Here is a 27,991-nt window from a genome sequence, read left to right as displayed (position 1 = left end):
CCCCTTGTGTCAATAGTATTGATGATTCTTGCATATGTATGATTTCACACAGCTCCTTGCATAAGCATTCAGTCGATCTAATCTTCTATATAGGGCGCCTATTGGGGTACAGCTTACGCGGGCTACGCCTTGATCTACACCCCAGGATATTACGTCCATACCTGGGACCTGCACAACAAGGATCTTATAAGGCCTCTCTACGTATGTTGATTCCTTCAAGCGAATTCACATTGAGACTAATAACTTCCATTGGCAGTTAATACTTATCTATGGCTGCTGCTACTCGGCCGTCCTACCTCTAATCAAGACTGCGATCCTGCTAGATTGGTGCAGAATATTCGTTCCCATAAACCGCATGAGAAACGTCTTCTGGTGGGGTTGTGTATCCGTTATATCTCTTCAGTGTGTATGGGGTGTGCTGTGCATCCTATTATTGAACATGCAATGCAGGCCTCATGAAGCCATCTGGAAGTTCTATCTTCCAAGCAAATGCTACTCTCTCCCCGACGTGATGCTCACCTCTGCCAGCGTCCAAGTGGCGTCCGACATAACGATGTTCTTCCTGCCTCAGAGAATTATCTGGCGTCTTCAAATGAACTGGCAAAAGAAGATCGGAATATCGATCATTTTCGGCGTCGGTATACTGTAAGTCTTCCAAATCCATAGCTCAACAGTACCACCAAACTAATATTAGTCCCTGCCAGCGCCTCCGTCGCCGCATGCTTCCGCCTCTCCCACACCGTCGCCTTTGCCAACACAACCGATACCATGTATCTCATCGGCCCACTACTTTTCTGGGCCTGTGGAGAAATGACCTGTGGATTTTTCATCCTCAGTGTACCCTGCCTGTCTAAGCTCATCATTGAGTCTGGACTTCCCCGTAGCGTGAAGCAGTCACTCGGCTTTGGTTCTAAACCCAGTGAGCCTTCATACGAGGAGTCGGAGCAACCACATCGCTCAGGACGTTCTGATGCATTGCGCTCACATCCTATGAGACCATGGCTAAAGAACACAGACACATTATGGTCTAAGATTGGAGATGAAGATCAGGATCATCCTGTTCTGAGGGATTCGGGAAAGTCGGAGTCGCAGACGAGTCTTCATAGAGCACGCGCCGATGGTCAGGATTGATCAAGCCATGATCTAGACAGATAGATAAAAAGGCGTTCTGAGGAATTGAACTTTCACTTTGGACTACATAGAGAAATATTATAGAGTAACGAGGAGCACATTGGCTTTTGGCGCGGGGCAAAATGAGTCCGAAGACCGCATGGCATTCCAAAGAGTCCCAACAAAAAGCTTCTTACATCAATTAGCTAATGGTACTACTACTCCCCATCCAAGTCTGTCCAGTCTCTACTGACCCTCCAGAATAACATCTCTTATAGCCTCCCGATCCGGATTCTTGTCTACCATCTCCGCAAATCAACCCACTTTTCTCAACACCTTTCTCAGAGCTCTAGCCTTAATAGTCATTCTATCATCTATAACAGAAATCTGAAACAAAAAAACCATCGTCTTCGACCAATGCGCAACACCCAGAAACGTAGTATTCAGCCAGCACGGCCCGCAGACTCCGATCCACCATGTCATCTGTACCCCCTATCGACAAGGAAGGGAGTGTCGTCCATATTTAGGATGCTAGGTCGGCGCATAATGATGCGAGCGAGTTAGAGGAGTTGCCTTTGCCCGCGGGAAAGGTTTCGCCGCAGTGGAAGGTAAGTTGGGTTAGAGGTATTGGGAGAAAGTTGAGTCGGGAAAGACAGGGGTGGTTTCCTATAAGGTTGATGTGTCGTTGGTAGTTGGGATATCGGAATCAGAAGAGGAAGTAGGGTAGTGTCGCCACCCGATTGCTTGGAGAGCTTCGAGGAGGACGATGTCATTGTACCCGTCGAATGGTTCTAGGTATCTATGTTTGATCGGACGGTACCTCAGAAGAGAACTAGATATTGCGGGATAATGGCCAGTCGATTACGGAGCCGGGCGACCGGCACTTGTGAGGTGCCTATTCCATCGATTGAGATCTGGCCGTGACATGCTTCGAGAAAGCGAAAGAGTGCTAGCAGGAGGGATAATTTGCCCACTCCTGTACGACCTATTACGTCAAGGCGAGTATTGAGTGCGATTGAGAAGCTTATTCGCTTCAGCACAGGGGGCAGATGGGAGGCATGGTGGACGACCAGGCCGGAGCCTTCGAGTGGTACCTCCTGTGAACATCCTTCCGGTAGACTTAGGTCCATCTGAGTGTCGCGTTCTGTTGGAGTAGCCGTCGCGAATGAGGTTTCTGAATTAGAGGGCTGATGTTATGATATACAGTGTTCTGACCTGCTGCTCATTCGCGCTCAGGACTGACGAAGTGCTCCGTGGGAGACTGGTGCCTCGGCCTTTACCCATAATAACTGTGAAATCAGACTCAACCAAATGTTCAAGACGAGGCTTTCGAATAGCCACTTATACTCGCCGACCCTGGGGTGTGTTCAGTTGTCAGGTGCAAGATGTGTCAGCATGTCAGACAGACTCGTCAGCCTGAGCTTGCCTCTTCTGGAATGTAACACGAGCCTTCCCTTTCAGGATCACCTCGCGGTCACCCCATTTCGAGGGCCCGATATCACAGCGCGGACCTTACTCCGGAGAGACTTTGCAATTTGGTTTGCACAAGCTAACAACGTTATATCCAACGTGGGATATATTATCATAGGTCCAGTCCTCGTCCGCCAGTTCTAACTCTTTTTCTACGTTCCTCTCGTTGTTCTAAGCTGATATTCGCCCTGATGAGGAGGGTTCAACTTGTACTTGATACTTTAAGGGCTGGAAGGTGTGTCTCCAGGAGACATCTGCCTGAGCACCATACACTACACCGTGGATTCGCGACCAAAGTCGCCCCAAGTATACCTTGTGTGGTGGCTCGCGAGATGCTCGACTCCCAGCGACGTTCCCATGTGGGGACCATCCACCATCATCTCCAAGCCAGCGGCGCTCTCAAGATTGGTCTTCAATTTCCCGATGACGAAAGCCGATACCTGGAGCGCTTGATACTTAGTCTTTGCACTCATCACGGGCATGGACCTCCTACAACCCACAGCGCTTCCCGAGGCTGGTTCTGGGAAGTTCGCCCCAGTCCTACTGGACTAGAGACGCAAGTGCCTCTCGCGCGATCAGAAACCATGCAAGGGTTTTCGTGGCACACAGACTGTACCTATGAGAGCGCACCCCCGAGATACGTTGCGCTTCAGGTTCTCCGGCCTGATCGCTATGGCGGGGGCACCCTGTCTCTCATGAAAATCGCTGATCTCTCACATCACCTGTCCCCGGCTGTACTGAAAGCTCTATTCAAACCGCAGTTCAGAATCACTATTCCTCCTGAGTTTATTAAACAGCCTGATGAACACCACATTCTAGGAAGCATTCTTGGGGTAGATCAGATTGATCAATCGCTGGCAATGAGGTTTCGAGAGGACCTGATAGAGCCAACGAACCCCAAGGCTGCGGCAGCATTTGAGGAGCTGAAGGTTGCCCTAAACCAGTTGGCGAAAAGTCCTCAGTCGACGGTATACCTGACGAAGACAGACTTACCCGAACAGTCAATTATCATACTGGACAACCATAGATGGCTTCATGGGCGGGATGGCATCAAGGATCCTGCAAGACATTTGCGTCGAGTGCGATGGAATGCAATGCCGTTCCCTTCCGTCGGTCAGGGTGACGCGGCGGGCTCTATAGGAAGGGCGGCCTGAGTCTCGGATAGGAAGTTCGGAAAGATGCTTGCAGATTTTGCTCACCAGCAAGTTGTACCCCAGCTTCCGTTGTCAAAAGTCCCTACGAGAACGCAAAGTCAGCTTTGGGACAGTAATGATCTTTGAGGTGCATAGTGAACGTTCTTGAGTACGACAGTACCCAACGTCCGCTTCCAAGAGAAGGGAAAAGTGGCGACCCAGAGCAGCATGCGATGTCACTGACAGTGGATGACTTGTAGTATAGAACGTTTGTCCTACAACTTGCTGTATTGTTATATTCCCTATCCAATACAAAGCCGAAGGATGAGAGCATTACTGGCCTGAGCTATCAATTTAAAGAATGGTATTTCTATTCCCACAGGTCATCTCCCTGGCCAGGTTCTTATCATGTAATACTAGTTCCACGATGGGAAGGCCAATCAGATCAGCCTGAAGATAGACAATAACCATGTAGTGTACCGTATTATGCTGTGAGCAAGCTGACCATGGTATAACTCAGTATTTACGGGTGCCAACGGCCTCAAGTATTTGACCACAGTACTAAGATTATTCCACATGCACGAGTACGGAAGGCTCTTCTATGCCAGGGAGATGGCTCGGAGATATATGGCCACGACAATGACACAAAGCTGGCGCATGTGTTCTTCTGAACCCAAGCAGAAGGGTCCGAACCTCTGGATCTCGAGGAAAGCATCGTCAACATCTGTTCCTTCGAGATACTGCATATAGCTGGCTGTTGGCTTTCCCACACAGATCCATGCCTCATGTCCGTCTTCAGCGAGCAGGAACTTACTGAACATGGTTAGTATGTAGTATCTGCAAATGGAACGAATCTTTCACTTACTGGCCGTTGTAAAACTCAGTCCATCGCTTGGAGTTTTTCAACCAGCCAACCATCTCAGAAGCTTCCTGCATCAGAAGACTGTCCTTCAGGTCAGCCCTCGTGGCCTTCTCGACTTCAACAATCGCGCGAATCTCCCCGTCATCCTTCTTCCATAACACACCGTCTGTCAAGGCCGTGAAAGCACACGCAGAGAACACCGACTGGAACCGAAAGCGCAACGGTGTAAATTCGAAGGCTTCACAGTCAACGAGGGCTGCCGCCGCCTCTAGGAAGAGCACAAAAGCGGCATTTACGATGTTTTCGTCGATTACCCCGGTCTGGCCTTCACCCGTTTGATCATCGGGAGCTTTATTACCGTCCGTGTCAGTCACAGACTATTAGAATTTGGGACAAGGACTTACATTCGGTAGATCGGCTCCTCTTCGTGCCACGAAGGGACGGTGGAGAATGGCTTTTAGGTGTCGAATTTTCCTTGACACGATTCTGGTACCTCAGGACAGGCATCCAAGAGCCTGGCCAAATGCCGTCGGCCTCGCTGATTATGCTGACTATTTCTGGGTGTTCCACGAGGGAGAAGTAATCCTGCGTCTCCGGGGACTTGTTAATGAGGTCTTCAGCCACCGTCCACACACTGTCGAGGCGAAATTTATCTTTGAAATACACGAGATCCCCTCTTCTCAATGATAGGGGCCATATTGCACGGTACAGGACAAACTGCTTTTTTTTGGTCTTGCTGCCGGAACCCATCTTCTTTAGGCTGTTGATACTCAAATTCGCAAGCTTGCTGGACTTGACGAGATCTGTCCAGTCTTTCCTATCGGCAGGGATAGAAAATCTCCCAACGAACGAATCATTATCCTCAAGAGCCCCCTCCTTCTTTGCCTTACCACTGTCCTCTTTCCTCAACTTCTTCCTGATGGACATCATTTTGAAAACCGATATCGAGAAACAAGCTTAGTGACGATGAGATCACACGATGAGAAGAGAATCCACAAACAACTGTGCGCGTAAGCGAAGAGAGGGTGTCTGAAGAAGAGACGCTATGAGACCGGTAGGAAGAGTGTTATGCAAAATCAGAGATGATAGACTGAGGCGAAGCGGAAAGAAGTGAATTAGGGAAGGAAAGGGTGGACCCATACAGGAGTTACGAGCATAATAGCGCGAATCAACGCGTCTAGCCTTAGAAGACATGTATGGAGAAACTCGCTGTAGGAAGGCTGGATGTTTGATTGCGTTTGTTTCCTCCACATTTGATCTGTTATACTGCACACCAGAGACAAGAATGACTCAATGGGTTACCAAGGTGACTTTTGCAACTGACATTAGAACGAAGCAATAAGGTAGGGTTATTAATGTTTCCTGACCCTCTGATACTCCAGTTATATTCATTCCACTGCTTATGAACTTGAATATTTCCCTTTAGCCGTAACATTGTTCTATAAAAGATAAATTGCAACAGCCGTACCCCATCAACATTATTCCTTACATGAATTGGGGCTCGTACTGGCCCATTGTTGATAAAGCACACACACAATAAAGGGCTAACAAAGCACTGCACTTCACGCACATGTGGAGCAGAAAACATAGTTCAGGACTCTCTATGAGATGAGAAAGACGATAGTTCTGGAGGAACTCGCCAAGCCGAATATGGTAGTGCTACAATATCTATTCAAGACGCATGGAAGTAGAAAAGGAACAATGTATGGTGTCATAAAGAATTCCGTCATAATGAGCCCCCTATGCGAATAGACAAGGGTTCGATATAAAAGAAACCCAGGCAGTCGTATCTCGAAACACCCAGAGGAGTGTAACTATGAAAGAAAGCTAAGGGAGCTCATTGCATCAGGAGTAAGCCGGCGCATCATTTGATGCGTTGGTAGGATGATAAAATGCTATCCAATACTCTAAGTGCAGACTGATATGAAACAATTGCACCTCAACTGTGTATGCCATACAGGTAAAATGTAATATAATGACAAGAGCGATAAAAAGGAATTTGTGACATTCATGCCAGGCTCCCAAGAAGAAACGCAGCGGCCAATGTGGCAGAGCATCCGTTTCTGCAATTCATTACTGGTCAAAATATAGATGCAGAGCAGCTAGAGCTAGAGAAATCCAACTGCGTATTATACACATATTAACGACCATCATTATTTTCATATGCACTTAGTGAATTGGGCTTGGTGTATACCCATAACCTCGTAGGCTGCGCATGTATGTGAAAAATCTTTCAGGGGAAGTGAATAGGTCCTGGACATGTGACTTGGGCCATGTTCCACAAAATGACATCAAAATAAGCTATTCGCCTCACGCCGTGTTCCTGACTCCGCACTCTGCAACCGCAACAACACCTCCGTTCTCTTTCTATAACTCACCTTACCACTCTAAGGATACTGGCTGGTCCCTCAAGGCCTCTAATTGGATCAGGTACTTTATCATCTGCCAACTTCATCCCCGCCTACTGTCTATCCAAGCACTCCCTTCCCAAGCTCACTTCGCTGCATAAATCGGCAATGTCGTACATCGCTAGGACTTTTTCACGTATTCGAGCCCATTTGTCCCGGCCGAGTGCTAAGCCGGAAGAGAATGACTATGCAATGACTGTAGGTGCTAGCATCAGTGGAATTGTCTGGACGCTCTACTTCAAAGCATATGAGTCAACCAACGATCACCTCTTACCGCACGATCTGGTGGCCTGGGGTATTATTGTTCGACCTTTCGATATCGCGTCTCCTGAAGCAGTCATGAATACAGAAGCCTCACACACGAACCCAGCATCATACTTCCAGCCACTTCCCGAGTCTTTTCTTCAGAGCCATCCCGTGGTTATTTCCAGCGAAGTACAGAAGGATTTTGAACGTTTCGAACACGAGCTGGCGCCCGAGTACCCTGGTTGGGGCAATAAGCCAGGAACCAAGGGGATCTCGCTAAGCTCCAGAATGGAAACATTCGCAAATTTCCTCGAGTTCCAACTTCATTGGCCCAGGGCGGGGTTTCCCAGGGAGGTGTCTCTCAGGTCTGCCACGAGATGGCGTGAGCCAGGGTATTTTCTTGGATGTTCACAATTTATAAGACTACACAGGTACTGACAGCTTTAACCCATAGGGAATTCCGAATGATGTTCCCCAGGCACGCACTTCCCCCTAAGCGCGTAGATTGGAGCTTGCGTAGTGTCCATTTATGCTACACGCAGCCGAGGTTCCCGCATGTCAAAGCCATAATGAGTCACGGAACAGACGCACATCCGGATTTACTGCTGCGTGGCGAGTTGATGATGATAGCAGCTGTGATGCATACCATGCTGCTTAATGAGAGTTATCTCGACCATGTCATCATGCCGGTGAGTTTAATTTACGTTTGTTCTCACCAATCTGTCCTCTACTATCTGCTCATGCGCCCTTCACGTACTAGGTAATGCTGTTTTCGTTTGTGGGTCCATCACATGTACGAATCTTGATAGCGATCCACGATGGAAGCGTGCTCAGAATCTCAAAGTCGGACGTACTGCAATGCTCTCCAAGTTCTCGGGATGTTTGGGATTTGTTAGTTCGATACTACGCAGGCGGCAACAATCCTAAGATGAGCACAACCAAATTGCCGGACGAGGATCTAGAATCAGTTGTTGCTTGACGCCGATAGGAAGGGAAGATGGAATTAATTTAGAGAGCACAAAGGCCGGACAACTTCCTCTTATCGCTGACATCACCTCTATAGTGAAGGATAGTAGCAGATTAATGAGTTTCTAGGCGGTGGTACCTGCTACAGAGACATATGTCGATCATTGTCTCATCCTTTCGGTGCATCTGTTAGTACCTAGACCTACTCAAGGAAATTTGCACCTACTAGGATGTTTAGATCTCAAAGCACTGCTTCCGAGTGCAATGTATCTGTCTGGACATTGTGGAATGACTGGGCCACTGTGCCTGACAACCCCTCGGTCGGTGGATTAGCTTCCCCGAAGAAACCTTAATGGACTCTGCATCCCAAACCAATTCCTGCTGTCTTAGTCTTATAATTAAAGGCAATGGAGCACACGGGTCAATAGCCATTAGTTTGATAGTTCAGCACCCTAAAACGGAGGAAGCTTTCTGCCGCTGGCTTTAACAATGCGGGATTTGCTGGGTAATTCATACTACACAGATGCATAGTGAACAATACATCCACCCTATTGCTCAACATGGGTTGGTCAGATGCAACGAGCTTTGAGCCCTTGATGCGACAGATACTGCGAAAAATATGATCCTTATGAAATCTGCGGGTATAGGACCGATCAGGTCGCCAATGTATAACCGAAACCATTCTCCACGCTTCCAAGACGCTTGTCGCCTTGCAGAGCGAGTAGGGCTACTGCTCGCTCAAAGGCAGAGAATGCCAGATTTCCCCGATCAACGTCCGGACGTGGGAAGGGGTGGTAGGCATAGAAGTAGAAGGACGACCATAGACACCGATAGCTCTGTCTGGAAAGGTAATTCCCGGATGGGCTTTCGTAAGGTGGTTTTCAAGGCTTGCCCTTGTCCAGTCCAATCAAAGTTATTAGTCCTTGAATGATTCTTTTCTTTTGTGAGTGGATTGCGACTGACATGGCTTTTCTTGAGGGGTGTCACGGATACAGGACGCGTCGAAAATAGCTTGCGGCGAGATGGCGGTTGCACGATCTCGAATTACGATGGTATTGCTCAAGTCCTGGAGAACAGACTCTAGTAAATTTAGGTCAAGATCTGTCCGAGACTCCTTCTCTCTATATTGTCCAGCTTACCTGTAGTAAAATTTCGGAGATAATTGTCCACCTTCTTCCGGTGGCTTCGGGCCAGGGACCGGTCAAGGATGTTGCTCAGTATAGCAGTCATCTTGAAATCTTGATTTTTCTCATTACTACAGAGAGGGCATGTAATACTGAGATCGACAGACTGCCCTCGCGGGAGCTGGCGGAAACGTTTAAGCTGTTGCCTTGATCCGATTGGGGGCCAAGGAGTCATCTCTTGGGGGCCGAGTATCGGGCACACGAGCATGTGGTGGCGATCTATCAACTGGCAGATCTCGTCTAGTATTTCAATGGCAACATGGGAGGGCAGATATTAAAATATAGGCACCCGATTACAAGAGATAACAACGGGACTCGCGTTGAATACGTGAGATAATTCCAAGGAAGTTTTCAGGACATACAAGTTGAATTATATATCTACACAGAAAGACGTTCTGAGTACACTAAATAACATTTCAGAATGATATAGAAAGGAATTACATCGACTATTTAAAGACCGAAATGGGAGCATATGCGAAACATGGAGTTTCACTACCCAATTTCGCACCGAGCACGCCCGGGAGTATGTCGATCCCCGATATCTTGACTCCAACCTGCTGTTGCTGAGAGGCCAGGTCCACACCAACTAAGCCTTGATCTTGGCATACAACTTCTTAACGAAGTCCCGACAGTTGTTAGTATAAGTATTATACCCCTTCTTGTTCATCTCCTTTGCAATCTCTTCGCCATACTCATCTATCTTTTCCTTCGTCACCCCTTTCTTGATCTTCCCCAGAACCTCGTATTCGGACGGCTTCTCTCGCTTGTACCAGTCCGTAGAAGCGTCTCCACACCTCTTGTTGAAGTAAATTTCCTTGCCATCTTCACCACGACGAGCAATGTCAAAGCAATTGGCCTCAAATTTAAGGTCGTAGCTACCGGTCTCACCCAGTTCTTTTGTAACATAGCCGGTGACCAGGAGGTAGTGATCGGGCCAGTTGTATCCGAGAATTTTCGTCAAGACGGATTCTGAAGAGGTTGAAGGCTTGCAGTCAGCTACAACAATCTCATACTATATGGAACAATACATAGAAAGGTTTGACCGCAGGGGATAAGGGTGAGTGCGCACTCAGCTTAAGGGCGTAGCCATCGCCCACGACTGGGGTCGTTTTGAGAGTCTCCTCCAACACCTTATATGTCTCGTGAGTCATAGTGGGAGTCGACGCCCGTTTGACCTCCGTCGGCGCGTCGCTGGCCGTCTTAGAAGGAACATAGGTAGGATCACCATCTTCTGAAACAGTGATGATAGGAACCGACTCAGAGAACTCAGAGATAGCAGTAGGACGATATGTACCTGCACCGGTGATGCCCAGCAAAGCCCATCCGCCGGTGGTCTTGTTTTGATCATCCTCGGGGCAGAACTATGACATGATCAGATACAGACGGTCAGCGTTAGATACCATCGCTACGCACCCAGCACTCAGGGCCTCCCACAACCGGGACAGATATCTCCTTGCCATCAGCTGCCGTGGTAGAGATGTGGGTGTTCGCTGCGAGATCAGCTACAAAGGAGGGTGTGACTGAGACCTGCTCAGCCTGACTGATAGGTACGGCAGCGGCCGAGGTGCCGGATGCCAGGAGTAAAGTGATCCATGCGATCCCAGTTTGGGCGGGGATGGATTTGGACCACATTTTGTGAAACACTTGACTAAGAAGACAAACAAAAATAATAGTAATAAGAAGCGATTGAAGTTATTGAAGGAAAAAAGAGTGACAAGCAAGAATTTGAATGAATGAATGGACAGAAGAATAAGGAATGGATGTGTGGGATGAGCATGTACTATTATGATGAGCAGAGGTGCGACCGGTATTTATACATTTTAATAGATAGTCGGAACTGTCAAAAATGTCGCATCTCAATCAATTTCAGTGTAAAGGACAATTGAGGAAGCAAGTTTGGGGGCGTGGCTGAATCAGACGGATCAGGGTCGTACTAAACCAGAACTGACTGAAGGATTGGGGCCAATTTCAGCTTGTCATAGCAGGCTTTCAGCCTGACTCTGCCCTACGGAGGAGGGTCTTGCATTACCTTGCCAATTGTGACAGGGCACCGTTTCGTATATTAAAGCTTGTTCCTTCTTGGTATGCCACACTAATCATTAGTTAATCCTGCGTTGGGGGCCACTCCTGAGCAGCACCGGCAAGCTCGGACCTGTAGCCAAACCTAACAAGATCATCCGAATGGCAACATGCCCAGATGTTTGATCAATCTCTCGCTCTCGCGATGTACTGACCCTTTTGTGTTTGCAGAATAAGTTATTTGTGCTTTTAGTTCTGCGTCTCCTCGAGATCCTCGGGCCAGCCAGGTACGAGAAGCCGGATGTAGATGGGAAGCTGGATGGACCCATTGGGGCCGGAAACATAGTAATCCTACCATAGCGCTGCAAAAACCAAAGAAATCTGGTACGTGATGTTCATCTAAATTGGCCAACTTCCGAGACAACCGAAGACTTTGCATCATTGGGTCAATTGACTCTGAATGGTAGCGAGGAACCCACTACTGGTTTAATAGCAATATCATCCTAAATGAAGGACGTCTGTACTTACTTTCAAGTTGTACGTCCAACAATATTGTAGCTGTCATGACGGAATGATTGGCTTCCAGTGCCACACGCTGCGTCAATTATTCCTCATGGGTGAACACTAGCATGCGCTTACCACCGGATAGCATCTTACTAAGGATAGATAATATGTGCCCCCTTCATATAAACGCCTCCTGCTAGTGCATCCTATACATGCTTGTGTTATGTCTAGAAGCCACTTGTAGCATAACGGCAGATTGTGCCGCTTATTGTTGGCAAAATACATCATATGGGCTGTGGATACAGGAACAGGACGCTAATAACTCAAGGCTGAGATGGTTTGGACCCCAGTCAATTCTTGTATCACCGTTGCCGTTGTCCAGTACTTAACCAGCTCTGTGCCAAACTTGACGCAAGTGCCCAATAATATAAATCTTACAAATGCAAGGCATGCCTTACCGATACCAAGAAGAGTATAACTTCTCAGCAGTCTTTGTTCCAGGAAAATAAACTATTTTCGAGGCTTTATACACCAACAGTGAGTTGGACGATCAGTTCATTGCTTAAATCTTTGTCAGGAGGTACAAGCAATCTGTGCAATGATAGAAATATTACTAGACGCTAGTATACATTTACGTATACTAGTCACAGGCTAGTCAATTTTGTGGATTTCTATCCAATCCCTGCTCATGTCTCTTAGGCCAATTCACGATTGACCTTTGTGCAAGGACTTAGCACACAACTTATTCTTACTCGCCAGCTCAGAGTGATACATAGCAAATCAAAGAATCAGAATATAAAACGCCACCCCTCAGACCAGCTCGTCTTAAAATTCCCTGCTCTCACCAATGCCACACACATCAAACACATCCGATTCAGGTAGACCGCTCTTAACTAGCGCATCCTTCAAAAGACTCGGCGGTTCCATTACATCCTCCTCCGCAACAGCCCAAGTGCCCCAATGAATCCCAATAGCTTTTTTACATCTCGTATCCTTGAAAATCTCCACAGCATCATATGGATTTGAATGAACGGTGCTCAAAACATGTCGTGGTCTATACGCTCCAATCGGAATGAGCCCGAGATCGAACGGGCCACGGAACTCTCCGATCTCTTTAAATGCCGCACAGACCGGTAGATCAGCATAGTCTGCTCCCCAGTCATCAACCTCCTTGGGCACATAGGGAACAGATCGGTAACCCGTATCTCCTGCGAAGTAGACCGACTTGCCGCCAGAGGAAACAGACCAGGAGGCCCATAATGTCGTCGCTTTGTCGAAGGGGGTGCGTGCGGATGTATGTTGGCATGGTAGACATGATATCGTTGCTGAAGCTATGAAGTCGTCTTGGGATGAGACAGAAGGGGCATTATCTTCGGTCGTATAAGCCAACTTGAGACTGACATCCTCCCACCAATCCAGCTCAATAGCGTTCTCTATGCCGCAATCCACAAACCACTTTTTAAGACCCTTGGGTACGCAGAATTTGACAGAGGGGTGATGTTTCTGGATTTCAAGAACTGTCGGGTACGACAGATGGTCATAGTGGGAGTGGCTTATCACAACCTTCAGAACCTACATGTCAGCCGTCATCGGAAAGAGAACATCGGTGGTAAGACTTACACAATCAATGATTGGAAGATCAGATATGTCGCACGGAGGGGGCGTGAATCGTTTGTGTCCTATCCAAGAAAACGGCGAACAACGATCTTCAAGCACGGGATCGAAGAGAACGCGTAGGCCAGTAGGAAATTCAACGAAATAGCAGGCGTGACCTAGCCATGTTGCACGCAGCAAGTTTGGGCAGGTGGCAGCTGGGAGAAATGTTGAAGTCCTTACTGGTACGGTCGATAGAGTGGTGTCGGGCTTCTGGCTGTTTCCTGAGAGAAACTTGTGTCTGCAAAGCTTTGTCAGCCGCTTAATACTGGACTTAACCAAGGGAAGAGTGCATACCGCATCATAGATTTGAATAATTCTGGAAAGGTGAAGTCGCGAGAACTCTCCCATGGATTCCGAAAGCCCTTGACTTCCTCGGGATGCCCTTCTCCTCTCACCCAGTGGTCCTTTTTGCTCGCACTCTCGGGCGCCGCTTTTGATGCGGACGGCGCACTGAAGGTCCAGGTATATTTTGTTTTTGACGTCATTGTTTTTGTAATTATTCTGGAGGTCTTACTGAAGCACTGTACACTTCGCATGGCCACTTCCTGATATCCGACCAATGTACCACCTCGGGGAAAGAGATGGCTGGATACAGGATAGGATATATGTGCAGCGGTCAGGTGGTAATGTTGTTATCATGGCGTGACTGCAGGAGCTCGCGCTTAAGCCTCCTCGGGCTGGATTTAGGCGTCCCATTTTACCGGTCAGATCCGGGCCACCAACCAATCAAAACTTAATCGGCGCGAAGCTTGATTTTCTTGGTGAATTTAGTACTAAACTAGAGTTGTTTCCCGCCGGGCGACAGCTCTGAACTCTCGGTTGATGTGGACAAACGAATATTGGCTTGCTTTCGGGTCTTCCTCATCCGCTCCTACGTCTTGCTAAAAAGATATTTACAATGAGTAATGAATGATGCGTTCAATTCTATCAACAATGTCCTCCAACTGAACAAGAACCACGGAATAGGTGCTGGGACCAAGCGGTCTCACATCAGCGACTCCTAAGACATACTACCCCTGAAACACAAAGTCAAGCAGTCCCAAGGGCGATCCACGAGGTACATGAACCTCTTTCAGCTCAAACCGGCCATCGGCTCGCTTAACAACGTCGTTCCAGTCCTTCACCTTCCGCTCCTTGGAATTACAGCCAACAAACATCTGCATATCCATCGATGCAACCAACTTCCTTACCGTCAATGGGGTCATCGAGTCTGTTTCCTCGTTATAGTCCTCCGGCATGACAAAATCAAAAATCACCAAGTGGTTTCCTGGCTTTAGGACGCCCAGCAGGTTACGGACAATTTGCAACACATATTTGTCGGACCAATCATGCAGAACTGACTTGAGCAGAAATACATCTGCAGGGAGTACCTGCGGTTCGAAGAAGTTATGGGTCTGGAACTTGATGCGCGAGGCATAGTGAGTGGAGTTGATGTTTTCGTCGAAGGCAGACTGCGCCGAAGCGAGGTCCTGCACAACAAGATCAAGCTTAGGATAATTATCAGCAAGAATCACGCTGATATGCCCGGCTGATCCTCCAAGCTAGGTCACATTAGCATAAAGGCCTACGCTATTATCCAGTTAAATAGTAGGGGACGGGGAGTCTTACATCAACAACAGTTGCCTCATTCAAACTACTCCAGTCAAATTGCTTCAATACACACTCGGTCATAACTCCACTTGTCATTCGAAGCCCCTGCATTGCCTCTGCAAAACGCTTGGCTCGAAAGCCTTTTGGCTGACCCGGTCGCTCAGAATTCTCGAGAAGTTGCCACAGATCTCCACCACTTTGATGACCATCATAAGTCGCCAGTGCGATCGGACAGGCTGCAACATCCTCGGGAGGCTCGGATTCCCCAACAAACCACTTCTTTAAAGCATCGACCCCAACAGTAGCAGCCGGTCGGACATCCTCCATATTGTGTTCCAGATATGATTTAACGAACGGATTGCGCACAATGAGCGCTGATGCCGCTGTGTGCACCACGCGGTCGGAGCCCGGCGCTTCCTCGGCGAAAACAAAAATCGTGAATGCTAATCTGAGGATGCGTCGCACGATCTGCTCGGGCAAGTTGGTGGACTTCGCAATGTCGGCGTAGCTGGCTGAACCGTTCAGAGGGACGGCATCCCAGAAGTTGAAGTTGTTGAACACGTCGAAGGCGAGGAGTGAATGGTTAAGCTATTTTCCGTTAGTATCTTCGGACCGTAATAAAGGAATAGAGTACCAGCTGCATATCAAACTTACAAACATGCTCTGATAGTGCCAGAAGTCACTCGGACCGATAACGAGGTGATGGAGCGTTTCCAGGGTTTCCAAGAGCTTCAGTCGGGTGCCTTGAATTTCTAGACTTTGAGGCAAGGACGCTGGAGCATCGATGGCGAATGACGGTTCAGGCTGATTCAAAGCCTCGAGCTGATGGGCGAGAGACGCTGTGAGATCTGAAACAGAAGAGCCAAGGGCCTCAATACTCTGCTTCGATGGTGCCATATTTAGCGAGTTACGGAGACGCGACGCTTGAGTGATTTGCTTTAATTTCGAATCTCAGGATGCGTGATGAATGATTCCAGCTTTTATAGTGATCCTAAAATTGAATTCTCCCTTTCTTTGCAACCGGTCCACACACCAAAATAGGGAGCGATGCCCTTGACATCGCATCAGTACTGCTGGGACCCTCTGATTGTGAACCCAAGCCACTGTCCGTTGTGAGAAAGCATATCGATGAGATTGATTCAGAAAGTTTACTTCGTTCGCGATCCACTTCGTCCAAGCTGCATCATATGCTAAGTAAAGGTAAGCGGCTCGTATCATCTACCCAAGCGCCCGACGCGGGCCGTGCAGGCCTGAACCCTTTAACCTTGTTATGGACGTAGTTGGAAGAACTACTGATCTGAATTCCGCATTTGGTATGCATGTCGGTGATACCACACTTTTCCGCAGCATGACATCTTGTCCGAAGAGGTCACATAAACCACGGCCCAACAGACATGAATACAAACCTTCTTAAGGTCAGGAGAGATCTATGGCAGCATACTCTTTGGCTAGCAATAATTACTCTCGCACTACAGCAGCATGATACGCTGTTGATTTGGCCCAACGGGTGTGTGTGCATCTAGAAAAGCATTCTTTCGCATCCGTATGGTGATCCAGGATGGCGAAGCAGTACTATTAATACTTAGAGGTCGTTTTGCCATTTCTCTGATATTCCTACCTATCCTGTCATTATGTAGTACTGCGCTATCTTCTACAGTAAATCCAAAACACAACTATAGTCTAATATATTACAAAATTATCCTGACAACCAGATAACAAACTTACTGTCACACATGCTCAGGCTTCCTGCCAACAACAGTCAACCTAGTCCAGGCATGAAACACCCCATCTTAGGTCTCCTTCAAAACCTACAGCAATATCCCATGCAAACGCTGACCCACTTCCTTATTATTTGTATTCCGAACAATAATGTCGTGCGCCATCAAGACGCATTCATGGAGCATGTAATCCATATATCCCGGACCTTCACGAGTCTCTTTCTTAATATCCACCAATCCGATGCTCTCGAATAAGCGCGGGAGCTCAGGATCCCAGTGAGGCACCAATCTGGGGTCAGCGGAGCGAGTAATTCGTACTATTTCCTCAAGAGCAGAGGTGCTGCATTCTTCGTTGATCTTGTCGATGCGCAGGTAGTGGATGTCGACTTCTCCCCATTGAGTATAGCCCCCGGGTTCTATGACTCTGGGGAATTAGTCTCACATGAGAGGCCTATTTCATGAAGGAACGGTCATACTTATAAGCCCGAAGACTTTACTGAGAATATCCTCAATCCCCTGATCCGATAACACAAACACTACATTGCGAACATGTACAATGTCGTATACACCTTTGGATTCTTTCGGGACGTCTGTTTTCATGTCCCAATTATGCAGGCCAACATTGCGAGGAGTAGCTGTTTGGGCGGAAAGGCGGCTAATGAGGAATCAAACGCATCCAGCTGTACCTACGGAGGAAGGCGACGACTTAGATCAGTGAGAACTATTCTGTAACGAAACATTGAGTATAGGCACCAAGACTGAAAGTCGCATAAGACAAAGGTGACCTATTCGTTCCTGCGGCGATATCTGCGATCTTGAGATTCGGGTTCTGCACGGGTATGTCTGGGTGCAGGAAGTATCCGAATATCTCCGTCGAGAGATAATGTTGTAGGTTGATACTGTCCCCATTATTCCCAATGTAGCCAATAAAATCAGGGGATGGTTTGCATGTACCGGTTGTTGTCAAGATAGTCCCGAGGGAAAACATATTCTGGTGGGGGCATTGTGATAAGCAGGCGGGAAAGAATTGTACCAGTGTTGGGCAACTTGCGCAAGTGAGCGCTGTCAGCGACAACTGTACTACTTTAATATACTTTCCTATGGTGGTCTGACCTCGTATCGACGTGCGTAAGTTAGTAGTGAAAGGCTTACGCCTCTACCCGTAGGTTTCGTGTATACAGTAGTTGTTGGATTCCGGGCAATCCCGTCTAGTCGTTCCGCACGGGGCGTCGCAGGACGCCTTAAATTTGAAGTGGCCTTGAAAAGAGCCCAGTATTCATCATTCTTCACATTTGATACTCATTTACTCAGTGAATTATACAAATACCATCTATCTCGGCTTATGTGGATTATAAATCGCTAGACGGTCGGCCGAGTTCAAGCAGCATAATACTCTCGCTCTTACCCCGCCAGATCCACACCAAATCACTCAGACCGAGAAACACTATTTCACGTGTTTAATCATCTTCCCTACGACCTGCTTTCAATCAGGATGACACCAGAACAATTCCAATCTACATGGGATAAAGTCTTTATAGGAAATCCAAACGAGGCTCGCTCATTCTGTGAAGAGGTATTAAACCCCAACTATGTGCGCCTGGAAGCTGGCAGGGACCGAACGGACTTTGAGCGCGCTGTCGAGAAAGTCACTCTCTTCCGCCAAAACTGTAAAAAGTTCAATAGTTCCTTGCCCTTCTTTGCTCAAGACAATAAGAAAATTGCTGCCCGGGTGATTTGTGATTTTAAAATGGGTGATGAACCAGAGCAAAAGCTTGAGGTCATGATCATGATTGAGCTTGATGACGAGGAGAAGTGGGTGGCTGCCTGGGAACAGTTCAGTCCATTTTCGGGATGATTCTGCAGTCGAGTTGGATCGGATGAATATTGTTCTTGTGGGGCGTGAACTTGAAGCAGATGCATACTCAGTATGTTCTAATCTAGGATTTTCAGCAATTACTGAGATTCTCACGGCGCTAATATAAGCTGTTCCTTCTATAAACATAAACCCCAAATATGTTCCGGAAGCCCTTTTCAGCAATTTACTCTGTTCAATCTTAGAGTAAATTCCGTTTGTCGCTTCTTGAATCATAAATGAATTATGTTTGGAGTAGTTCATTAGAAGAAAGAGTCGTCCGAACATGTCGACTATCAAGGGGAAGCCTATTTTTCTGTCAGACTGGGTAATCACGAAACCAATGAGGCATTCCAGCTCTACGAGCAGATTCGGAACAGCAAAGAAGATGTATGCCCTTATTGGGATGCCATAGGCTTCGTCAGACTGATGAATCATAACTAACTTCCCCGTGAGGAGATGGGAAAGAGCGACCCGGTTTGTGAAATCCTGGCGTGCTCCGTTCAACGACGGATGCCTGATTGCGTTTATCATGGTAACACAGAGATACCGTAGCTTTGGCTAAGTCCGGCAATACAGTTTCTGACTCGTGTCTGTTTCCAACTACCCGTGGGGACATGATTTCGGACCGTTATGCAAGGTGTCGGAAGTGATTGGCTGAAAATCTAATCATCCAAATGATTAAAAGTACTTAGTACTAACTAACTAAGTATTAAGTAGTCTACTAAATTCAAACAGCCCGGCATGATTGGAAAGGTTTGTAATTGCAGACTTACACCACAGGACACTGCATAGATCGGCCAAAGTAGGTATCTTGATCGGGAAAGTGGGACGTTTTTTCCTGCGTCTTCTGAAATGTTTGGCGCAAAGACGAGTGCGTATAGATCATGACATCTCTGACTGAACTGTATTCAATCACAAGCTACGCCTAGCCCTCTATGTTCGAGTCAGATCCAGAGGTAGTATCAAGTGCAGCAATGCATTTCCCCACTCAGTCATTTCAGAGATTTTGCCCCAAACTTCGGTACAGAAACCGGCCTATAGTTAGGATATGGATCATTTGACCAGTATTCTGGAGAAGGCATCAGAAAAAGCAGCAGACTAAAGGCTGCCCATATACGCACCGTGTGCAGTTGCCGGTCATTCATATGAGCCTATACTAGCGTCTGAGGTTCCGAAATGACTACATTGAAAATGGAGATGACATCAAGCTCTTTCTGGTAGCCTTGGTAGTTGCCATTTCCGCAGGAGGCTTATCAGAAGGAGTGTCTGGCTACGAAATCTGCTAAACCTACCGGGTTCTGCTTCACCCATCAAGGAGGAGCAGATAAGAGCACTGGATGCTCAGGTTGCAGGGACTGCCAGAAGAGGAAGTATTGCAGCATTTTTCAAGCACGGTCTCGTCACGTAGGATACGGGGGCAAGGAATGATGCCTTGATAGACTAGACTCACATCTCTTATTGTATGACGCAAGTAACGCGACATCATGAGCCCCGCGGCCCTCTCTTTTGATGCGTTTCACACTCAACCCCCAGCGCTCTGCCTATTAGTAGAGAATAAATCTTTGTCCAAGCTCAAGGGTGGTCACATTTCGCATGGCTTGATACACGCTTGCATGATGTGATGAGGCTGCGCGTGGTCAATGGGTTGGATTATCTGGTTGGCTGGCATTACAATCGCTTATAAAGAGCATGACTTGATAATATCATCACGTGTAACTGGAAGCATATTCTTGGAGGTAATGATTTGACCGAACACGTTATCATTAGGGAAATGTAACAAATACTATAGATATGTCCACGTCCCCACCTACTAATTTCGGAGAAACGAGCGGACCAATGATGAGATCGCAGCCAAAAGCGTATCTCGCATAGTCTACTATATTTGAAGTATTCAGAAATGGTCTGTAACAAAGTTTAAAAATGTTCCGCGCGGGAGACATCCCTTAGAAGTTACGACCCTGTGAAACGACCCGTTTCGACCTATCCAAGAGAGTCGCCGAAATTCTTTTTCACCCCTTGCAGACCGATCACCTAACGATGCCAAGAGATTCTTAATATTGGGAGAGGAAGCCTTATAGTGCATGTACATGATGTGATCATAATTTGTGGCCTGTAAAAATCGACTCATGAGTTGTAGACGCAGATCATACCCTACATTTCCTTCGTCCAATACACACATCCGAGAGTGATAAATGGGAAGGTAAGGGGTGCATGGGGAGTACCTACGATGAAGCGGAATTTATGGGCGAGTCAATGACTAGGATACCCAAATGAATGACAAACTTGCGATTTGGAAGCCATGGACAGCATCATCCGAAGCGGCAAGTACTAATGCTAAGAAAGACGCAATAGCCAACCCCGCTTGGTTACTTGTGCTAATTTGTGATATAGCCGAGCGTATGGCATCACATTTCACATAATTAACTTCTTCTAGTTCCCTCCAATGTACTGTTCATGGATGCTGTCCAGTAGCAGAATATAGGCTAGTACGTCTCAGTTGGCAAGGTTCACAGCGTACACATCTGTTCTGGACGGGTTTTACCCCTGTGTAACCAAAGCAGATAACGTGATTCACTTTGCTTCCCTAGCAGCTTGCATTGGATGTTGTGTAATCCTTTACTGAGAAGATAATCCGTCCACTACAACCAGATACCAAACTGGGAATCCTGCATTTACCGACAGTCATTTTGAGCGTTTGCCACAAATCGCTGATAGTCTTACGTGCACTTTTAATAGGTGTCAGCTCGTGTTTAGCATCCTTCGGCTGTATCAGCACCCTTACATTACCCAGCAAAATCGAATTAAGGAGCTTCCGAGGCTAAAACCAGCTGCATTGCTCTCAATTCGACAGTATCGCTGATCGGGTACATAATCTATGACGACGCACCCCAAACCTGAATGGCTCAGTATCCTGATCACAATCGAGGTGATACGTAGAGTTTGGATCGGAGGTAAGGACAATGATACTTCTGGCCAAAAGCGTATCCCACAACTATAGTTCTTATAAGTGGGGGTTGACGTTCAAATGCTGAAATGAGATATTGCCAGGCATTGAGAATGCGGAACCTCAGTAAAACCGCATGAAGGTTGCAATTCGAACACTATCTTGAAACTCCTAACACAATACAATAATGTCGCCAGCAATTTCAGGGGCTTTGGAAGTCCCAGCCTTCCAAAGAGCATATGTTTCTAAGTCACATGGAGACGGTGAGTAGGAACCGTCTTGGGAGTGCTCGGCTAAATCTATCCAGGACTTGAGTTTGCCACGATCAAAGTTCCTACATATTCTGCCGATGAGATATTGGTCAAAATCATGTTCTCAGGCGTTTGTCATACAGACTTCCACGCGTGGAAAGGTTTGTAAACTTATCGGCCTCGCGATATAGTGCTAACAATCTAAAGGACACTGGCCTGTTAAGCCGAAGGACAACCTTGTTGGTGTGTTAAACAATCAGTCTTCTCTGACGCACATTACTCATTTGACTTACTTGCTCCAAAGGCGGGCACGAGGGAGCCGGAATAGTCGTGGCGCTCGGTGAGGATGTTACAGATATATCCATCGGCGACAGAGTGGGTGTACAGGTATGGCCCCCAGATTGATATTCATCCGAAGGGGTATGCTTAGACATTGCGTTAGTGGGTGAACAGGACCTGCGGAGCCTGCGAATTCTGCTCTCGTGATTCCCAACCACTATGTCCACATATCCAACTTTCGGGATATACCGTCGATGGAACCTTTCAGCAGTACTGCGTATGCAAAGCCGAGAACGCAGTTCGTATACCGCCGGATATCCCTCTCGATCAGGCTGCTCCCGTATGTACAAGTGCAAAGATGCTTCCCTAACTTGCTGTTTTCGCTCTAACTCGTCAAGATACTGTGTGCTGGTCTAACGGTATACAAAGCACTTAAGGAGTGCAGTCTCAAGCCAGGAGAATTAGTCGGTATGGAGTCCTCTTTGTGGGCAATAGCTCAATTTTATTAACCTGTCCCAGCAATTGCAGGAGCAGGAGGGGGTCTTGGTACGTTGGCGTGCCAGTTTGCAAAAGCATGCGGATACCGCGTTCTGGCAATCTCCGCGGGCGAATCGAAAAGGAGAATGTGCATCAAAAATTTGGGCGTCGACTGCTTTGTCGACTATAAAGCTTCTTCTAACCTTATTGAGGAGGTCAAAGGAATTACCGAAGGGGGTCCAAATGCCGTCATCGTCGTCAGCTCAACAACAAAGCCGTTTGATGAAGCTATTCATGTACGCCCCACTCACAAATACAACTTCCCCAAAGACTAATCAGAGTCAATGCAGTATGTAAGACCGAGGGGTACTATTGTCGCTGTCGGCTTGCCGCCCGGGTGTATGAACGCAGACATCTTTACGATCGTCCTTCGTAATATCACTATAAAAGGAAGCTACGTAGGGAATCGTTACGAGACAGAAGCAGCACTGGAGATTGCCTCTCGCTCAGGGATTATCGCTCCTTACAAGTTACTTGATGCCCGCGAACTGCCAAAGGTGTATGAGCGAATGGACAAGGGTATGAAATCCGTTCATCCCAAAGGATATATGCTCACTCTACATACGAGGAATGGAAGGGAGGGCTGTTCTTCGCATTTCTGGCGATGAAGTCATATCTTCTCCTGTCAGTCTAACTCCACAATTGCAACCGCAGTTCCGTCCAGACGAGTTCAATGTCGGAACTAGGTTGGCGTACCGGTTGGAGGAGCTGGGAGTTACGGATTATTTTGCAGTACCTGGTAAGTCGGAGAGAGTTAGGTCAGGCGCATATACTGACTTTAATAGGCGACTTCAACCTGGGCTTACTTGACGAAATACTGAAGAATCGGTCCATACGCATGATTGGATGCTGCACTGAGTTAAATGCCGGCTATGCTGCAGACGGTTACGCTCGATCTTCGCCGGGGAAAGTCGCTGTGGTTTTCATAACTTTCATGGTGGGTGGACTTTCTTTGATTAACGCCATTGCTGGTGCCTATTCGGAAGGTCTGAGGGTAGTGGTCATATCCGGCTGTCCGCCCCAGAAAACATTCAGAGATGAGCGATTGGTCCACCATACGTTAGGCACTAAGAACAAAGACCAAGTCTTACGAATGTTCAAAGAAGTTACGGCATTGTCGGTGCGCATAACAAGCGAACATGAACCTGCGGAGGCTCTTGATAATGCGATTCGCTGCTGTTTGGAAGCATCACGTCCAGTGTACATTGAGATTCCTACCGACATTGCCCAGGAGCCTTGCGAATCTCCTGGCTCCCTCCTGATCAATATTTCCAGGCGATTCGAGATGAGCCACGCCCTCAACGTTGTTGATGCAATCATAAAATGTTGGAATGCAGTGAAAAAACCGGTTTTACTGGTTGGGGCCCATGCGCGCCAAGCTCTTCTTCCTGATATGTTGGTCTCTCTCATCGATAAACTCGGTTGTCCAGTTCTAGTCCAGCCTGACGCCAAGTCCCTTGTGCCTGAAGACCATCACCATTTCCTGGGCACATTTTGGTCCAGCGCAAGCGAGCAAAAATGTCACAAAACATTCAAGGCCTCTGATTTATGGATCATGGTTGGATGTCGTTGGACTGACTATCACACACTGGGCTGCCTTGACATGGAAAAAGAAACTCACCGTATCCTCGACCTTCAGGACGGATTTGTCACGACTCCTAGTGGTGAGAGCTTTGCAGGCATACCGCTCAACGAGTTGATAAACGTCATCACTCAGTCAGATATCCACCACAAAGAAATCACGATACCCAATGGGGTCGTCCAAACTACTAAGGTCAAACGAGCTACCATAGAGACCTCAAGTCTGTCGCTCTCCAGCATCCTCAGTGGGATACAGGACATGATAAAATCCGAGAATTCCGTCATTGCTGACACTGGCGATAGCTGGTTCAATGCCCAAATGATCAAATTGCCCTGGGGAGCCGACTACCAGATGCAAATGGTGTATGGTTCGATCGGGTGGAGCCTTCCAGCGACCCTTGGTTATCAGCTTGGCCGGCCAGACCAACGAACCATACTGATGATCGGAGACGGTAGCTTTCGCATGACATGCCAAGAATTAAGCACCATGATCAGCCTGAGACTCAACCCTATCATCTTCGTGTTCAACAATCTAGGCTACGCAATAGAGGTAAGTCCAGTTAGGAAAGGGACTATAACAGCGAATGGAAGTCTTACTACTTCTAGACCGCGATCCACGACGGGCCATACAACTATTACACGAATTGGAACTATGCCTCATTCGCAAATAGCCTCTGTAGCCCTTTCCATGCCGTCTACAACAACCCATATTTTGACCACAATATCGCGGAGAATTGTTCGAATCCTCCGATGTTCTCAGCGCAGATCAAAACCACTGCGGACTTAATGATAGCCCTTAAACGTGCTGAGCGGGAGCCCAAAAAGCTTGCCTTTCTGGAGTGCTGCATCGATCCCAGCGACATCAGTTCCTCACTTCGTCGCTTTGGCTTGGCTGTTGGCGCTGGAGGCAAGGAGGGCGAGAATGGCTACACAGACAACAATTCATGAAGCCTTTGGCTCTCCCAGAACATTGTCTCCAAGCATTTATAGATATTTTGACGACGATATTCCTCCAGGTTGTGCCATTCCTCATGCCAAGCTCAGGTTTAGTTATCATTTCACACCTATCACATGATTTTGGAGGCTAAATTTGTCTCGAATAGCGGAGCCTTGGAAGATAGTAAATTTGTTTACATGCAGATGGAAATACGATAGATAGCATTCAACAAAGAATTCTCGATCAGAGCGTTTGGGTGCATCCTAGGTAGCTTTATGGTGTCTTTGATATTGTAGCCTGAAATGTAGCTTAGCAATGAAGAATCTCAGACTTGGTACTATCACTTCTGACACCATTTCTCTAAATTTTTGATTTGCGTACATACTAGTCTCTGCAGAATATCACCTATTGCCATGGTCGAACTTTGAAATTATACATAGTAGAAACAACAATGCTTGGTCTTCATAATCCCCAGATATTGTTCCGGGATTTCCCCGATGTGTTAGGCAACTGTGTTTCCCTAGGAAGCCCAGTTCGGAAGATTCCCGAAGCGGACATACCCCGTGGGGTATCGAGGGCACATACCCTTAAGGCCACCGCTAGATTTAGAAATAAATTGAGAGTGAACTTTCTCCAATTGAACGAATGTGGGACGTGAACTCGTTCCTATCAGTGATTTGGTGTCGTATTCAACGCATATATTGGTATAATTGATCCTGAGTGGCATATGTGCTTGGAGTAGCAATGGATCATGACTATAAAGAGGGATATAAGACAGGTCCTGATGCCGCACATATTGAATCTATCGCCTACGCAGGCTTCTCGGACGAAGAGGCAGCAGTCTTACGTGCCTATGAAGGAAACCGGGGTAAGCAAGTTATGAGAAAGGTACACATGATGTGCTGCTCTGCCAACATCCCATTCTTTCGCTGACCATACGCAAAGATTGACCGCCATCTGATCCCTGTTCTCGCCTTGCTCTACCTCTTTTCCCATGTCGACCGTACAAGCTTGGGTAATGCAAAAATTGAAGGGATGGACAAGGATTTGAGCCTGGTAGGAAACCAGTACAATATTGCTAGCAGTCTCTTTTTTGTTCCTTACATTATCTTTGGTACGTATGGAGTGCATTATACTGTTGGCCACTTCGGTAGCTAATCGCCCCGACTTAGAGATCCCGTCGAACGTGATGCTCAAGAAAACACGTCCAAGCTTTTGGCTTGCAGCCCAGGTCCTAACATGGGGCATTGTGATGACATGTATGGGCTCTGTTCAAGGCTTCGCAAGCCTAACCGCATGCCGCGTATTGTTGGGGATGTGTGAGGTAAGCTCTCCCTCGTTCTCAACAATACATGCTTTTGACTTTTTTATAAGGCGGGATTCTTTCCTGGCGCTGTCTACCTGGTCACCCAGTGGTACCCACCAAATGTGATCCAGCAGCGTCTTGCTATTCTATATACTGCTTCGGCCATTTCTGGTGCATTCAGTGGCCTCTTGGCTTATGGGATCTCCAAAATGGATGGGATTCGCGGGATTGCCGGCTGGCGATGGATATTCATCCTGGAGGGTATTGTCCCGTCGGCATTTGGCCTGTTTCTGCCGCTTCTCCTACCAGATAGTCATGAAAAGGTCAGATGGCTCACAGCGGAAGAGAAGCGATATCTCAATCTGCGCTTCCGAGAGGGCGGCAATCGGTCCACTAACGGAGAGGGAGACAAGTTCTCCTGGTCATTGCTGCTCAACACGATGCTAGACTGGAAGATTCTTCTAGGGGTCCTTATGGGCATGGTCAACGCCGCTCCTAATGCGGCATTTTCCTACACAATGCCTACAATCATAAACAAGCTGGGTTTTGAATCGCAGAATGCTCAGTTACTGACAATACCACCTTACTTTTGTGGTGCCGTGTCAAGCTGGCTAAGTAGCCGACTTGCTGATCGGTTCGCTTGGCGATTTCCATTCATCGTCGCTCCGATGGCCTTGATGCTTGTATCATTTTTGATACTCCTGATACTATCAGCTAATGTCGACGCCTACAAAGGTCCCATGTATTTTGCTATCATTCTAGCACAAATCGGCATCTATCCATTGCTGCCAGGGATTTCGGCCTGGACAGGAAACAATCTTCCCCAGTCCTGGAAAAGGTCCATTGGTATCGCGTGGCTATTAGCTGCAGCAAATACTGCTTGTAAGTTTCCTTTCTATTCATGGGAATATAAGCTCATGTTAACTTCCTTAGGCTTTATCGGAACCAATGTCTTTCTAGATGATCAAGCTCCCCACTATGTGGTCGGATACGGTGTGTCACTTGGGGTTATCGCCATGGGCACTATTGCGGCTTGTTCTCTTGAATATGCATTGTGGAGCTTGAACCAGCGCAAGGCTGGTATCTCCGAAAGTGAAGTTCGTGCGACTTATACACCGGAGCAGCTGACAGCCATGGGCGAGAGTAGCCCTATCTTTAAGTACACGCTGTAAGATCCCTGATCATGTCGTAAATGATTCATGTACTTCGTGTTCATTTTAGGGACACTGTTCACTGTTATATATTACTATCAAAGATATGTTTCCAGATAGCAAGCTCAGGTGAAGTTTTATTATCATCTGCGACATCAGTAGTTATTCTCCTGTGGTGATTCATCTCCGTTATACAGCTTTGTTGATTAATTTATCCTCTGTATTCTTCGCCTTCTTAAAATGTGTAGAGACCCAATATACATCTGTCTTGGAGTATACGAAGA

At 47.3% G+C, this 27,991-nt stretch overlaps 15 protein-coding genes across 15 annotated transcripts; 9 read left to right on the top strand and 6 right to left on the bottom strand.

The window, feature by feature from the left end:
• Positions 1 to 21: 21 nt before the first annotated feature.
• Positions 22 to 1,131, top strand: An13g03450 (uncharacterized protein; the record flags this gene model as incomplete). Its single annotated transcript, XM_001396443.3, has 4 exons — positions 22 to 36; positions 94 to 201; positions 257 to 645; positions 705 to 1,131. 4 exons carry the CDS (start codon positions 22 to 24, stop codon positions 1,129 to 1,131), a joined length of 939 nt encoding a protein of 312 aa, XP_001396480.3.
• A 1,374-nt stretch (positions 1,132 to 2,505) lies between these two features.
• An13g03440 (uncharacterized protein) lies at positions 2,506 to 3,734 on the top strand (the record flags this gene model as incomplete). The annotated part of the gene is made up of 2 exons (XM_001396442.3): positions 2,506 to 2,648; positions 2,699 to 3,734. 2 exons carry the CDS (start codon positions 2,506 to 2,508, stop codon positions 3,732 to 3,734), a joined length of 1,179 nt encoding a protein of 392 aa, XP_001396479.3.
• A 578-nt stretch (positions 3,735 to 4,312) lies between these two features.
• On the bottom strand, positions 4,313 to 5,505 carry An13g03430 (uncharacterized protein; the record flags this gene model as incomplete). Its single annotated transcript, XM_001396441.1, has 3 exons — positions 4,313 to 4,526; positions 4,579 to 4,924; positions 4,980 to 5,505. The coding sequence occupies 3 exons, from the start codon at positions 5,503 to 5,505 to the stop codon at positions 4,313 to 4,315; spliced, it is 1,086 nt and encodes a 361-aa protein (XP_001396478.1).
• Positions 5,506 to 6,790: 1,285 nt separating this feature from the next.
• Positions 6,791 to 8,548, top strand: An13g03420 (hypothetical protein; the record flags this gene model as incomplete). Its single annotated transcript, XM_059743957.1, has 5 exons — positions 6,791 to 7,005; positions 7,109 to 7,660; positions 7,708 to 7,918; positions 8,325 to 8,383; positions 8,434 to 8,548. 5 exons carry the CDS (start codon positions 6,791 to 6,793, stop codon positions 8,546 to 8,548), a joined length of 1,152 nt encoding a protein of 383 aa, XP_059602176.1.
• Positions 8,549 to 8,922: 374 nt separating this feature from the next.
• Positions 8,923 to 9,587, bottom strand: An13g03410 (hypothetical protein; the record flags this gene model as incomplete). Its single annotated transcript, XM_059743956.1, has 3 exons — positions 8,923 to 9,035; positions 9,159 to 9,261; positions 9,366 to 9,587. 3 exons carry the CDS (start codon positions 9,585 to 9,587, stop codon positions 8,923 to 8,925), a joined length of 438 nt encoding a protein of 145 aa, XP_059602175.1.
• Positions 9,588 to 9,965: 378 nt separating this feature from the next.
• Positions 9,966 to 11,011, bottom strand: An13g03400 (uncharacterized protein; the record flags this gene model as incomplete). The annotated part of the gene is made up of 3 exons (XM_059743955.1): positions 9,966 to 10,375; positions 10,449 to 10,740; positions 10,793 to 11,011. The coding sequence occupies 3 exons, from the start codon at positions 11,009 to 11,011 to the stop codon at positions 9,966 to 9,968; spliced, it is 921 nt and encodes a 306-aa protein (XP_059602174.1).
• A 214-nt stretch (positions 11,012 to 11,225) lies between these two features.
• On the top strand, positions 11,226 to 11,758 carry An13g03390 (hypothetical protein; the record flags this gene model as incomplete). The annotated part of the gene is made up of 4 exons (XM_059743954.1): positions 11,226 to 11,273; positions 11,352 to 11,431; positions 11,515 to 11,578; positions 11,630 to 11,758. The coding sequence occupies 4 exons, from the start codon at positions 11,226 to 11,228 to the stop codon at positions 11,756 to 11,758; spliced, it is 321 nt and encodes a 106-aa protein (XP_059602173.1).
• Positions 11,759 to 12,426: 668 nt separating this feature from the next.
• An13g03380 (uncharacterized protein) lies at positions 12,427 to 14,094 on the bottom strand (the record flags this gene model as incomplete). Its single annotated transcript, XM_001396436.3, has 4 exons — positions 12,427 to 12,515; positions 12,748 to 13,465; positions 13,523 to 13,796; positions 13,853 to 14,094. The coding sequence occupies 4 exons, from the start codon at positions 14,092 to 14,094 to the stop codon at positions 12,427 to 12,429; spliced, it is 1,323 nt and encodes a 440-aa protein (XP_001396473.3).
• A 474-nt stretch (positions 14,095 to 14,568) lies between these two features.
• On the bottom strand, positions 14,569 to 16,045 carry An13g03370 (uncharacterized protein; the record flags this gene model as incomplete). Its single annotated transcript, XM_001396435.1, has 3 exons — positions 14,569 to 15,099; positions 15,167 to 15,736; positions 15,803 to 16,045. The coding sequence occupies 3 exons, from the start codon at positions 16,043 to 16,045 to the stop codon at positions 14,569 to 14,571; spliced, it is 1,344 nt and encodes a 447-aa protein (XP_001396472.1).
• Positions 16,046 to 16,799: 754 nt separating this feature from the next.
• Positions 16,800 to 17,870, bottom strand: An13g03360 (uncharacterized protein; the record flags this gene model as incomplete). The annotated part of the gene is made up of 4 exons (XM_059743953.1): positions 16,800 to 16,821; positions 16,961 to 17,282; positions 17,343 to 17,521; positions 17,821 to 17,870. The coding sequence occupies 4 exons, from the start codon at positions 17,868 to 17,870 to the stop codon at positions 16,800 to 16,802; spliced, it is 573 nt and encodes a 190-aa protein (XP_059602172.1).
• Positions 17,871 to 18,358: 488 nt separating this feature from the next.
• An13g03350 (hypothetical protein) lies at positions 18,359 to 19,901 on the top strand (the record flags this gene model as incomplete). The annotated part of the gene is made up of 5 exons (XM_059743952.1): positions 18,359 to 18,678; positions 19,042 to 19,108; positions 19,457 to 19,474; positions 19,514 to 19,592; positions 19,852 to 19,901. 5 exons carry the CDS (start codon positions 18,359 to 18,361, stop codon positions 19,899 to 19,901), a joined length of 534 nt encoding a protein of 177 aa, XP_059602171.1.
• Positions 19,902 to 20,991: 1,090 nt separating this feature from the next.
• An13g03340 (hypothetical protein) lies at positions 20,992 to 21,581 on the top strand (the record flags this gene model as incomplete). The annotated part of the gene is made up of 3 exons (XM_059743951.1): positions 20,992 to 21,118; positions 21,197 to 21,256; positions 21,346 to 21,581. 3 exons carry the CDS (start codon positions 20,992 to 20,994, stop codon positions 21,579 to 21,581), a joined length of 423 nt encoding a protein of 140 aa, XP_059602170.1.
• A 271-nt stretch (positions 21,582 to 21,852) lies between these two features.
• On the top strand, positions 21,853 to 23,257 carry An13g03330 (uncharacterized protein; the record flags this gene model as incomplete). Its single annotated transcript, XM_001396430.3, is given in 8 exon segments — positions 21,853 to 21,928; positions 21,973 to 22,077; positions 22,124 to 22,159; positions 22,221 to 22,303; positions 22,359 to 22,535; positions 22,594 to 22,663; positions 22,715 to 22,968; positions 23,023 to 23,257. Coding segments are annotated over 8 exon segments (1,036 nt in total), but the record flags the coding sequence as incomplete, so codon positions are not given.
• A 45-nt stretch (positions 23,258 to 23,302) lies between these two features.
• An13g03320 (uncharacterized protein) lies at positions 23,303 to 25,261 on the top strand (the record flags this gene model as incomplete). The annotated part of the gene is made up of 3 exons (XM_059743950.1): positions 23,303 to 23,471; positions 23,518 to 24,863; positions 24,920 to 25,261. The coding sequence occupies 3 exons, from the start codon at positions 23,303 to 23,305 to the stop codon at positions 25,259 to 25,261; spliced, it is 1,857 nt and encodes a 618-aa protein (XP_059602169.1).
• A 733-nt stretch (positions 25,262 to 25,994) lies between these two features.
• An13g03310 (uncharacterized protein) lies at positions 25,995 to 27,728 on the top strand (the record flags this gene model as incomplete). Its single annotated transcript, XM_059743949.1, has 5 exons — positions 25,995 to 26,138; positions 26,196 to 26,364; positions 26,405 to 26,574; positions 26,625 to 27,438; positions 27,490 to 27,728. The coding sequence occupies 5 exons, from the start codon at positions 25,995 to 25,997 to the stop codon at positions 27,726 to 27,728; spliced, it is 1,536 nt and encodes a 511-aa protein (XP_059602168.1).
• Between the last annotated feature and the right edge of the window lie 263 nt (positions 27,729 to 27,991).

The sequence above is a fragment of the Aspergillus niger genome (genome assembly GCF_000002855.4).
Source record: "Aspergillus niger supercontig An13".
NCBI classification, from domain to species: Eukaryota; Fungi; Ascomycota; class Eurotiomycetes; order Eurotiales; family Aspergillaceae; genus Aspergillus; species Aspergillus niger.
This window is presented reverse-complemented; position numbering and strand designations above follow the sequence as displayed.